Source organism: Aspergillus aculeatus (assembly GCF_001890905.1).
Source record: "Aspergillus aculeatus ATCC 16872 unplaced genomic scaffold ASPACscaffold_19, whole genome shotgun sequence".
Taxonomy (NCBI): domain Eukaryota; kingdom Fungi; phylum Ascomycota; class Eurotiomycetes; order Eurotiales; family Aspergillaceae; genus Aspergillus; species Aspergillus aculeatus.
The window spans coordinates 278,745-291,410 of NW_017962994.1; the positions used below are offsets into that span (position 1 = coordinate 278,745).

A 12,666-nucleotide genomic window follows, 5' to 3' on the forward strand; every position below is an offset into this window, starting at 1 on the left:
GGAAAGTACTTACCTTGCGCTTGCCGCATTCATCCACGCGACAGTAGACCTCACCGTAATGAATCTGAACCTCACCACCCGCATTCTAAGCAGTTAGCAAGCACTTGTCAAGTAGTTAGAAAGTAGTTAGAAACTCACGGTATCAAACTCAGGCAACTTGAGGTGCCCGGCTTCGACTTCACGCAAGTACCACACGTACCAGGACTATTTCATTCGAAATTTATCAGTTTTTCATCAAAAAATCACTTTGGAATCACTTTCTTATCATACAAATGATAATAAGCAATAAATAAGACCTTAATAAGCAGTTATACTTACATTTTCGCTCAGTTGAGCCATGGTTGCGGATGTGGGGAAGAAGAGGGAAATGATTGGTGGTGGGAGGTGTGGTGTGTAAGTGTACTGAAAAAGGTGATGTGGAATGAAATTTTCTGTTTGTGTAGGTAACAGGGTCGCTTGGAAGTCACATGATCAAACTGCTTATTAAGCAGTTTTCGTTCCACGCGACCCGAAAAAGCAGCACAGCTGATCTGCAACCACGGATTGTCTTGCTCGATCCGGTATAGCGTTCCGTTTCCTATCAGTTCCAGCTTGTCTCGGCTAAATAAGGTACTACCAGTAGATATGAATCTTCGACTTTTGTTTGAGAGACTGGGAGGCTGAATCAGTCTTGAATCTAATGGGTATATTGCTAGTGAGACCGACGATGGCACGTACAGTGCCACTGTTAAGCTACCTTGAGTTGAAAAGAAAGAATCACGTGGCTTTCTCCAGCTACTGAAGTTTCGAAGACTCTGGAGATGAGCATCCAGTGCATGTACCGAGGCCAACGACTTATGCTGCTGAACCAGCAAGTGCAAGTGTATTAGCTGAATAGTGTTGATCCAAACTCCCGAATTCAATTGCGATCAACATGGGGAAGCGGATAGGCGGTGAGGCGCTCGCCGCTCGGATTCAACCGGGAGTCCAGCAAAGCGCAAAGATTCGTTCCTGAGTCACTCCGGAGTCGCCACTCCGCCGCCGATGACTCTGATGGCAAACAGTACGCTGCGACATGGCTCGGCGGACTTGCCTTTACGCGGTCTTACACTTGCTAGGGAGGCGGCTCAATTGACTTGGTCAATTTGGCTTTTTTTTTTTTTTTTACGAAGGAGAATGCTCTTTGAAGGTGCGGATCACTGGACAAAATAGTCCAAGTGACGGTCAAATGGTATATTCTATAATTCGTGACGTTCGTGCCCAAAACAAATGCAAAATGTCTAGCATGCATGCAGAAGAATCCAACCAAATATCGATATATGCAGTCGTCTATGAGTGAAATTATAATGTGTAATGTCGGTGCCCGACGGCACGTCTTCCCGGTCGATTTTAGCTGTACTCCAGCGGTGGAGTGGATAAAGGCGTTGGGTCTGAGTGGAAAACCGGCTTGTCGGTTGTGGGGGTGAGATTAGGTTTCAAATCTTCTCAGATTGGCGCCAAAAGCTCATCGAGCGGTATGCGCGACTTCAAAAAATGATCATGCTGCAGGAGGTGCTGCAGGACACGCTGGTGGCGCACTGCAGCAGCATGCGAGTCCGATGAGTTGGTGTCGCAGAGGGTCGAGGTATGTGCATGATGTTGTACTAAGCAACTTGCCCAATTGTAGGCATATTTCAGCCACTGGCACATGCGATGGGGACGGCAGAGGCTTGAGCCAAGCCCTTGTGGTACCGATCTGCAAGCTCCTCGCACACGCCCCAGATTCGTCGACGGTTTGCGACCCCAATGAGGTTCGCATCATCCATTCCGTACCGCGCGGTGGTCAATTTGTCCAGCCAAAGATACAGCTGCTTGTAGTTGACCTCGTCGTTCAACTTTTGTCCCTTGCTGGCCTGCAGCTCCCAGAACCAAGGCATATCCCACTGCATGAATTTCTTCCAGAAAAGATTGTCTTGAGTAACGAGGTGAACGCTCAAAGAGGCCTGAGCAAGAGATTTCAAGTCGTCGCCAGGGAGGAACATGCAAATCTGATGTACGAGCTCGAGTGGAAGTTTGCCGAACGGACTGGCGGGGCATCGTTCACGAAGGTCAATCTCAGCAGAGGCGATTTTGAGCTTGCTGTTCGATTCCATGTTTGTTTGGATATATGCAGGGAGTGCGGGGGTGTCCGTCGGGTGGGTTGCGCAGTACTATGGAGAAGACAATCAGTGGGATAATTGGAATACGACGACTAGAAAATTCTCTTACCTCTACGCCTGGGATACACTCCCAATAGCGCCCTTGAGCGCGCTGAATATCCTCTCCATAGCTCAAATCCAACGCGGAGCTCTTCATGTTGCAAAGAGGACTCATGACATTGTAGAGAACGTCCAGGTTAACCTTCTTGGTGTCCTTGGAGCCGGTAAGGGCGTGGGTGAGAATTTCGAAGCAGCACCAGTGAAAGGGAAGGACGGGACCCGGCGCCTCGTCCGAGCCTTGGCCATAGCACGAGTAGACTTTCTGGCTGGATCGGCTCGAGTTGGAACCAGTCTTAACAACCAGCTCCCCAACATCTGCGTAATATCCTTCATCCGAGAGAAATGCCTTGGCCGAGCCCATAGTAGCGTTCTGGTTCATACCGAGACAATGTGCTTTGTAGAGCCAGGAGATGTTCTCCCACGCAACAATGCGAGGGTCATAACTGCGAACAGGATTCGCGTCTTCTTCGCTATCGCGTGGCAGCTGGGCAAGGTTTTCCCCAGCCTGGAGGGCCCGACAACGCTTCTCGATCCATCGGCGGCGGCGTTCCAGCGCCTCCTCCGACGGGGGTTCAATGTGCATGCCACAGAACCCAACACCACAAATGGCACAGTAGCAGTCAAAGGCCATGGTGATGCGAGTTGTATGGGTGGGTGACAAAGAGAGAAACAACAATGCAAAGAGATGGAGGGTCAATTCATGGGAGCGAGTGGAGGAGGCGAGCTGGTACTTATAAGAAAGGATGGAACTACCGATTGATTATCGAGACGGGGCCCACCGCGGGCTCGGAAGGGGCCAAACACAGGCCGCAATCAGGGGCAGAACCGCCGTTTAGCGACCCCATTCGGCAGCTCCAGAAATCTCTGCGCCGACGATCAGACGACCTAAAAATACTAGCTGTGATAAATTCAATCCGTCGACACCAATACTGTCAATCAGCAATGTGGTTGGTAAACTGCTTACGAGTACTCCATCCAAGTCGCTATTGCGGCTGCCGCTGGGGGCAACGGTGAGTTGGCAAAAAGGATGGGACGCGAATTGCAGTAGCTGCAGGCCATTGCTCCACCCGGGCACGGGTGAGAGAGAGAGAGAACTGGAAATCAACAAACAGACAGTCAACAGTCAAGACAGGCATACTGAGATAGGCGATGTTTCCACCAGCTTCTCAGTGATGATTCCCGGGACTTCCTAATCCTTCTCGGGATTGCAAAAATAGGCATGGATATATTGACAGATATGAAATCCGGAGAGGTCACGCAGGCCTGTTAGCGGCAATTAGTGAGCTTAGTCTGCCGCCACGCATCCGGACTTTACTGGAGACGGCTAACCTTAAATTGTGTACTGAGGAGCCCGAAAAGGCGGTGATGGGAGACTGCCCGCAGTGCCCGCCGGAGGAATGGGAGCTGCTGCACCATGGGGTTGTGTGCTGTGTGCTGTGTGCTGTGTTCTGTGTGCTGCTGCTAAAAGATGGACACAATGCTCATTGCTGGAGCCATTGATGAACACCCCCCTGATGGCGATCCATAAGCAGTATGCGAGTGAACCATGGCATGATTTAATGCGTTGTTGGCTGATCCGATCAGGAACTGAAGGAGTGAGTGAGTGGATGATGGAAGGAAGGGAGAGCCACCTCGAAATTTCCTCTTTCGGGCCAAGTGGGTCAGGCACTTTTGGAGACCCCGTGACCTTCCAAGTTGCCACCCCGCATCAACTTTCCTCCTGGGCCGGGCCAGACCCGTCCAGAAGCCTTTCTCCCTCCTTCCACTTGTCCACTTGTCCACCTTTTCCACACCTCGGCAACTCAGCTGTCACACTGGCCTGCCAGCCAGATAACACCCAGCCCTGGCAGGGCAGGGGCACACTGCAGCGGCAACGTGGAGGACCACCGGAATTTTCCCCAGTCGTACGATATAGTCTGACTCCTGGCACTACATCTCATATATCCCTGCTACCTATGTACTTACCTCTGCTTATCCCCATGGCTGATTCTCGTATCGTCGAAAGTCGTAGCAAGGATTGGCGCAGCCACAATCTGGACGACTGTCATCCAGGGGAGGTAATTGGGGTTGGTGCGGGGAGGATCGGTTCCAGCCATGGAATAACCTCACCATCATGTCCACCGATGACGCAATGAGATGGATAGAAGCTTGCAGAATCCATTCACATACGATACCAAGGTATAGGATAAAGCCATGAGGATCCTATTTGCACCTCCAAGGACTGCTTCCATTGGAACATGACAGCATGACGTGGTGCTAAGTGATACGCATCTCGTTCGAGAACCATCTACTTCTTAGATAAGAGAAACCTCAAACCGGCTTGCGACAACATTGGCCCATATCTAAAGCAAGGCACCACTATGCACGAGCGCCATTGCAATTAGCGGAACTTTTCTCATGAATTTCAAATACCTCGATGGTATCTCGCGGATGGACTGGCAAATAGGCCTCGTGGAGTGACGAATCCCAGGAACTCAACCGCTTGCCCAGGGAACAGAGTAGAGGGAGATTTGAGATCTCCTTTCCAAAACAAAAGGAGAACAGGCGGGTTACTATCTGTCAGAGGCTTAAAATGAAAGTTTTCTAGACTATAAAGACTACGCACAGACTGCGCACAAACCATCCTCTCTTGTCTAAGTGTGCAGTTCATTCATCAAACATGTTCAGAGTAATTCCGTTCTATGACATCCGGCCCAGACGCAACAAGCAAGATGATCCACTCCACCATGTATAGCAATTTGCTCGATAGAGGCCCTCGTCCTCCACATGGATACTTCTTCACTTTCAAGATATGTGAAGAGGGCGATCCGGAGGCTACGGACTGGGAATACTATGAGGAGAAACTGGAGCTCAAATTCTTCAATGAGCGGCTCGCTCGCCCGGAGGCGGGCCCGTTCTTTGGCTGTATACCGTCGGGCAGTTATGTTCAGTTTTATAAAGAAGTAGCCTGTGATGAGTATAGTCAGTTCCACTTTATTTGTAAGTGCGAGCTCGAAGGCAAACTCAAACTTCACGTAGTCAAAAATAGATGGCTGATCGACTTGTGGGGACAGTTTGTGGTGGAGCCCGTGCTGGGACGTACAGGCTTCGATCGAGTCATTCATGAGATCTGCGCCATCAGATAGAGGGTTCCTTTGTATTGCGTAACTGACGCAGCTTAACTATAATTGAATAAAAACAGCCTTGGTATCTGAATCAAAATTGTCTTTGTTGTAGACAAAATTAATGCCATGTATATGTCTTCCATGGATTGTTGAAATATCTAATCCTAATCGTTTTGATCGTTTCTCTTTTTCGATGAGTTGCGGCAGGATCCTCTGCGGCATGAGGCTCCTATTGTACTGCAGGGCACGACTTTTGCTATCTACTCCTCTCGCCGCACGCCAGAGCTTCATGACCCTGGCGTTGAGGGTTTATCTTACTGATTGAATCCCTGCATAGCGAACGGTAGCGCTAATGGCGACTAGAGTAGTTAGATTGAAAGTAAGCACGCCATTTTATATTTTGTAACCATTTCCAATGAGCTTGTGTTTAAACGATGCTGTGTAAAGCTTGAGTAGGGAGATGCAATGTCCTGGTTATAAGAAAAGCGATGAGATCTTCGTCAAGATTTGTGACGACGATCGAATCTAGAAGGACCTTCTCGGGTCAGGAATCAGTGATGAGCGGCTGCGTGGTGTGCGTGTCCGTTTTTGTTGACTTATAACAATCCCCGTATCGTGGACAAGCATGAAGTCTCGGAAAAGAGACTAAGAGTTAGAGGCCATACAATAAAAGAGCATTGGTCCTCTGAAGCCGGCCCTCCATAAGACCTTTGTGCGAGTGATCAATCTTAGTGGCACAGCTCGAGTATGCATCCATGCTCGTCTTTGTCAACTTGCCATGTCAGAACTGAAGAAACCTTGACGTTGGCAATGAGTACAACAGAGCTAATGGTGGGTAAGCATCGAAATCAATGCCTGACCGCGTGACACTAGGTGTCATCTGTGCCTGCCTCGAAGCTGGGGTCCATCCCGAGTACAGGGTTTCATCGATTGTGGAGTAGGCGACGGAAGACGGAACAGAGACCTGCCGTGGGGGAAGTGAGTGAAGTGACCGGGCAAACAGTGGTACCCGGGCTATGGGGCATTTGGGGCCGCAATTGTAAGTCCCCTAGTGCATGAGAGGGGAAAGAGTCAACCATAAATTGGAATTGGATGGTACGGAGCGGATGGTACGCAGGCATGGAAAGAGATTCGACAACAGACAAAGAGAAAACATCTCCCCCGCGGATGTTTGAATTGATTTCCTCAGCTTATGAGAGCTGAGAATCTCCTTCATCTGACGAATCAGTTTGGTTTAGCCAAGATGGAGAATAAAGAAACTGTCGTGGCGCTACGTTTAGAGTTCGATTCCATGTACGATTATCTGCATGCTCAATCCCGTTGGTCGCGTGGCTCACGTTGTGTTTCGAAGCATGAGATTCTAACACCAAGTCTATTCAAATTGATCCCTTCAATCAAAAGCTGAATCTCTGATCTACGGTAGATTTGTCTATGGGTGGAGGAAGCTGCACCACAGGGAGCGCAGGGCACGTGACTCAGATGCATTGAGGATAAAATTAGATACCTCACGTCACTACTCATTTCTACTTAGGCCTGAGGCCATCATGGCTCTAGATTGTCAATTACCATAAGCAGCTCAAAGTTTGTGTGGTTCATGCATTGTTGCTGGGGGCTCGCATTCTTCCCAGCCGCAACATGCCAGTGCCCGAAACCTTCGTGGCTCTTTGGCATCTACGAATGACGGATGAGCCAAGCATAGTGCAAACCTGCAGTCAAGACGAGGTGTTAGCGTAATATGATTCTGACACAGTCGAGGAGCTACTCGACAGGGAAGGAGAATCCCCATGACGCTTAGACTGGATGTATTTTTTCCGTCACTTGGTCATCTCTAGGTACTGTACTTAGCTGGCTGTCCACACACCCCTTGAGACATTCAATATCCATTATGTCACCCATCATTCGAACCCACTTACTTGTAACCAATACAGACTTCTACCAAACAATAGGAGGCGGATTTGTCACCCTCGCACTGGGACCTATGATTGCGCAGCTGATCTACGTGGAAGCTGTTTCTGGTATAGTCAGGGTAGCATTCCAGCGGGTGGCCATTGGGGTACCCGAGCCCTGGCACTGAATGGAGAGGCCTCCAGCCACCAGGGTCTTTGGGCACAATGATTGGCAGTGACAGGAGGTGCGCAAGCCGTGGGTCCTGTTTGTCCAGTCGATCATGGTGGGTGGGCCAGAGTGAGGTGCAGTCCATCCTGTGCCCATTTGCTGAGGCCACATTCCTCACCCATCTTTAGATCTCGAGGAATGTATGCAGAAACCCAGAGGCTGGAGGCCATCGTGACAATTCAAATAGGAGCATTGCTCTGTTGTTTGATAGCTTTGTTTTCTTTGCATCCTGTGCACTGTTTTCTTTGATTGTCAGTTTGTCAAACCGTGCCTACAGCTCAAACATTCTACCAAACATCCAGCTTCACTCACTTGGACTTTTTGCCAACCCTACCAGATCCAACCAAACACCACATACATACATACCAGCCATTCTGAACAGCTTATCGGCACCTTATCCGGGGCTTTCCTTCTTGCTCCAGACTTTTCCTTCCCGCTGAGCTTAATTGTCAGTCAAAATCTAATCGTTCCAACGGGTTTGTTGGGTCCATCTGGCAGCTTCCCTGACCTCGATTTCCGCAAACGGAAGGGGTTTCTCCGACTTGACTCGACACAATGTTCGCCCAACCTTTGGATCACAGTTTCAATGATTTATTCAACCAGTACGTCAATGTGGACACCTCTTGTGTCGATGGCAACAAAGACGTTTCATTCCCCGGCGATCTTGACCAACTATTTCAACTGGATTCATTGTCAAGCGATTGTGGCGACCTCTCACCCACCATCCCCACATCCAAGCAACAGCATCCATCTGTGCAGTCGTGGAGCCGGGACTTCTGGTGTCTGGCACAGGACGCCGATGTATCTGCAGGCCAAGGTCATTTCTCTTTAGAAGACACCATCCACCCCTCGGCAGTCTCAGACCTCAGCATCACCCTTGAAGCTCCCTCAGTCGCCTATACCGCAGACACCCGCACGTCTCCGTCCACTCCTCCGGCTACCCCCAGTCGCAAAGTCAAGAGTGCGCTTGTCACTCCCAAGTCGATCCGTCGTCATCGTGATTCCAATGACCGTCGCGCTTTACTGCGCAAGCAAAGCTTTTCGCCCAGCTTAACGCGCTCATCTCAAATCCAACGAAGCAGGATGGCCTACCCCGAAGCATGGGCACAGCGATTCCAGGATTTCGCCTTTCGTAGCTCCGAAGCTCAGCTACCTTTGTCACCACCACCATCCGATATCCTCGTTCAACAAGAAAACATGGCTGCCGATCCGGTCGGTATGCCTATGGCGCGCTCAGCAGAAGCGCTGCCTCGGGAACCAGACATGTCTTCCCACTATGAGCCCAGCATGTTCACTCAATCTCCTGCCATCACAATGCCTTCCCCGTCGGCTGGCGCACTGGCAAGACAACAACAACGTTTCTTGAGTCAGTCGAACAGCTCCACGCTGAGCACATCAAGCCCGCCTTCCGCCGATCACATCTTCTCTTCCCCGCTTTCGTCCGACCCTCAATCAATGTCCTCGTGGCAATCCGACTCCCTTGCCTCTAGCTTGCCGTACACCCCCGAATTACAGACCCACGATGCTCAGACATGGTGGTCACCGATGACGTCCCGGACCGCCCCGCGGCAACCCTCCTACCAACAACTTATCGCCTCGCCTTGCCCTCAGCGGCCGACTCAGAGCTCTACAAATCGACATGACATGCTACAGGGAGGCCTCATGATCCAGTTGGATCCCTCCTCATTCGACCTCTCTCAACCACAAAGTCACTCATACCCTCCATCTGGCATGCAATCCACTGCCAGCGGCGAACAAAGCCGCTCATACAGTCACGGCTCCTCTAGCATTCAGCAGTCCGTGGAATCGTCGTCCTTCACCACACCGCAACTAAAAAGTACCTCACGCTCCCCATCGTTGTCCCCGGGAAGCGGGTCGCCTCCGACAGGCAGACCGATTATACAATGCCAAGGAGGGATCAAAACCCCTCGCCGTCATAGCAACGGTCGCAAACTATCAGGCAATTCCATGAGCGCTCCCAAACCAGCCACCAAAGTCACCAGCTCGGGCAGTCCCCGCGGCAAGGCCGTCACCGTATCTTTCGTGAACTTCACTGCCAATGACAGCAAGAAGATTCTTACCGGGGTGGCTCCCAGTGGCAGTTCGAAGACAAAGGCACGACGAGAACAAGAAGCCCGCGATCGACGGCGCAAGCTGAGTGAAGCCGCGCTGAATGCCGTGCGCAATGCTGGCGGCGATGTTGAAGCTCTAGAAGCTATCCTATGCTAATAATCTTTGAAATTTCTCTCTATGCTTTTTAATCATTATTATACCTTTGTTGCGATTTTCCTTTTGCGTGGTTCAGTGCATCGGTCGTTCGTGGAGTTTGGGATTCTACATGTTACGGGTTGGAATCTAAAAAAGCGTTAGATCCACGGCGTTTGGGTTACAACAATTAGAATTAATGTATCATTAGTGGGGCTCAGATCCTTCAGAATAATTCAACTATCTAAAACTATTTAATCACTTTCCAGCTTCAAGTCTTCCTTTTCTTGTGTCTATTCTTGTATCGAGTATCTATGGAAGCTTTACGAGTGTCAATCCCTGTTTCTTCATCAAACGTCAGCAAGCACCAGGGAACGTCAAGAGGCCAGTGACATGGGTAAGCATTTGTCACGACATCTCCGCCTTCTCCGGAGCCTGGGTACGTACCTCCACTGGGGTTAATTAGTGGTTGTCAGTCTGATTGCTGGCCGAGAGTGCCAGTATGGATCCAGTGACATCCGCTGGGCTGGGGCCACTACGGCGCCCACCGACCGGGTCCTGCCGGGAGTGGGTTTTTGGGCGATCATCCTCAACACTCCGTCCCAGGGTATGCTATTGCTCACAGTTTTACTCAAGTTGGATGACGTCCCTTGCACCGGGGGCCCCGGGGTTATCCCCGCCGTCATGCCAAGGAAGTTCTTCTGTTGCTGAACGACTGCACCGCACCTCTCTCTCCTCGGGACCACCCAGACCTGACCCCACAGCTTCCAATATGTGTTTTTTTACGGTGATGCACATCGCAAAACACGAGAATTTCGGATCGACCTTCCAAATCCTGCAGTCACCTAGAAGTCAGGTTCTAAATGGCAATTGTCTGGTTCCCAAACTATGTACTTGTACCACAGAAGGAACTCAGTCCAAAGACCCCCGTCCGGGGAGGAGAGAAGATCCCCCTCTCTCCTTCACGCCCATAAGAGAAACACGAGCTACAGTATCTTGGAGTCCCAAATCGATCCAGATTTTCCGGTTCTCTGGTTTGCTTGTCTCGAGCGGGGGAATACTTCCGCTGTTGTGAAGTTTGGGTAGTGACGGCATGGGGGAACCGTAGACCATGCCCCGGGGGTCTGGTGGGTTGAAAATCGGAGGGAATGGGGAGGGGTCAATGTGTCGCTCTGAAAATTGACTGGAGTATAGAATACTTCTGGGAGGTTATGCAGGATTGCATTGCTTGCGTTTGTGTAGGGTAAATTGGGCGTGTTGGGCCTTTTGAACAGCTCGTATAGTTGCAAATGGCAGGACATAGATGACCTACGCACTGTGTAGAAAGGAATGTGTGCGGATGCTTCGGGAAAGCGCCGTCGAGTGGGTAAGCAGATGGATTCTGATCTGAGTTGGATAGTGGCGCAGAGAATGGACTTCAAGATGCATTTTGTGGAAAGGTATAAGCAATTCTCGAGAGACTTGTTTCTCTCAGGCAATGAAAGAGACCAGTTCTTCATAAGCAAGAGTACAAGGGAGTAGGTAATCTGAAGCTACTGTATTGATCGATGGGTCTCCTGGGATTAGGGCTTAGTGCTGCCGGGTATGATGAGATCCGTGGGTTTCCGCAGTCGTCCATTCTGTAAGTTACTGCACAGTCTATACTCTGCTGAACAATACTGTGCCACAAGCAAGGAATTATGTTGGAAGGGTGAGAATCAGAGGGAAAGAACATTTGAAAAGAGAATAGAGTCATTTGTCACCGACAATATGATAATCATGTCTGTAACTTGATAGCTACTAGTATCTCATCCCACCGGCTGACTTAACACACACAGCATTCTTTACTGCCCATCCCACCGGATAGCTCTTCCATCCCACCGCTGCTTACTGTTTGATGACGTGATCGAGAACAACCCCTGACAAATGAGAGGGATGGGTTGAGTGTCAAGCCACCTCGGCTTTTCCCCTCAGGGCCCGGGCCCAAGCCAGCCCCGCCAAGATGCGAGCCCCTCTTGTTTACAGGACTGTACAATAAATATCTCCCCACCCCTCCACCACATCGCAACAATCATAGCACTGTATCTAGCTCTTCTCCATTGATCTTCATCATCTTAAGTCACTCACCACACATACATCTTCTCAACCCAAACCCAAGCAACAAAAATGTCCCCCCTTTCCTTCCGCGAACACATCAACCTCCCACCCTCAACCGCCACCCTCCACGACTCCACCCTGATCATCATCGACGCGCAAAACGAATACGCCACCGGCAAGCTCCAAGTGCACAATGTGGCCCAATCCCGCGTCGCCATCGCCAACCTCCTCGCCAGGTACCGCGCCGCCGGCGCCAAGCAGAACATCGTCCACGTCCTGCACCGCACGCCCGCGGGCGCCCCGCTCTTCACGCCGGACACCCCGCTCGCCGAGGAGTTCGAGGAGCTGCAGCCCCGCTCCGACGAGAAGGTCATCTTCAAGCAACTTCCTAGCTGCTTTGCGCAGACGGAGTTGCACGAGCACCTCGCGGGGTTGGGGGCGGTGGGGAAGAAGATCGTGCTCGTCGGGTATATGGCGCATGTGTGTGTGTCGACGACGGCCCGCGCGGGCCATGAGCTCGGGTATGAGGTCTTGGTCGTGAAGGAGGCAGTGGGCGATCGGGCGATTCCTGGTGTTGAGGCTGGGACGTTGGTGGATGTGGCGCTGTATGAGATTGGGGATGTTTTTGGGACCGTCCTCGAGGAGGGGAAGGAGATTGGGGAGTGAGAGGGGGTTTATTCTTTGGTAGAGGCTGGTTGGTCGGGTGTGTAGGGTTGAGGATTTGGGTCTCATTCATTAAGTTATGTGGAAATGACATGAGGTGTATAAATTGGTTTTGGATTGAGGAATTGCTTTATGCTCGTCACAAAGTGTAGACAGGCGGGTCGCAGCCAGTGCCTAGCTCGTAGCAAGCTGCCGCTAAACCTAACAACTGAGATCAATGCAGCTCCTGACCATCTAATCTCCTGTCTGCTACTGACATTGTGCGTTGCCCTGAGTCGTCCATCACT

The 12,666-nt window shown here is 50.8% G+C and overlaps 3 protein-coding genes across 3 annotated transcripts; 2 read left to right on the forward strand and 1 right to left on the reverse strand.

Annotated features, from left to right (window-relative positions):
• Positions 1 to 1,652: 1,652 nt before the first annotated feature.
• On the reverse strand, positions 1,653 to 2,847 carry ASPACDRAFT_64152 (uncharacterized protein; the record flags this gene model as incomplete). Its single annotated transcript, XM_020203971.1, has 2 exons — positions 1,653 to 2,168; positions 2,227 to 2,847. 2 exons carry the CDS (start codon positions 2,845 to 2,847, stop codon positions 1,653 to 1,655), a joined length of 1,137 nt encoding a protein of 378 aa, XP_020052005.1.
• A 5,143-nt stretch (positions 2,848 to 7,990) lies between these two features.
• wetA (developmental regulatory protein WetA) lies at positions 7,991 to 9,664 on the forward strand (the record flags this gene model as incomplete). The annotated part of the gene is made up of 1 exon (XM_020198069.1): positions 7,991 to 9,664. The coding sequence occupies one exon, from the start codon at positions 7,991 to 7,993 to the stop codon at positions 9,662 to 9,664; it is 1,674 nt and encodes a 557-aa protein (XP_020052006.1).
• A 2,046-nt stretch (positions 9,665 to 11,710) lies between these two features.
• On the forward strand, positions 11,711 to 12,645 carry ASPACDRAFT_81777 (putative isochorismatase family hydrolase). The gene has a single exon (XM_020205954.1). It carries the CDS (start codon positions 11,786 to 11,788, stop codon positions 12,380 to 12,382), a length of 597 nt encoding a protein of 198 aa, XP_020052007.1. The 5' UTR covers positions 11,711 to 11,785; the 3' UTR covers positions 12,383 to 12,645.
• Positions 12,646 to 12,666: the final 21 nt, after the last annotated feature.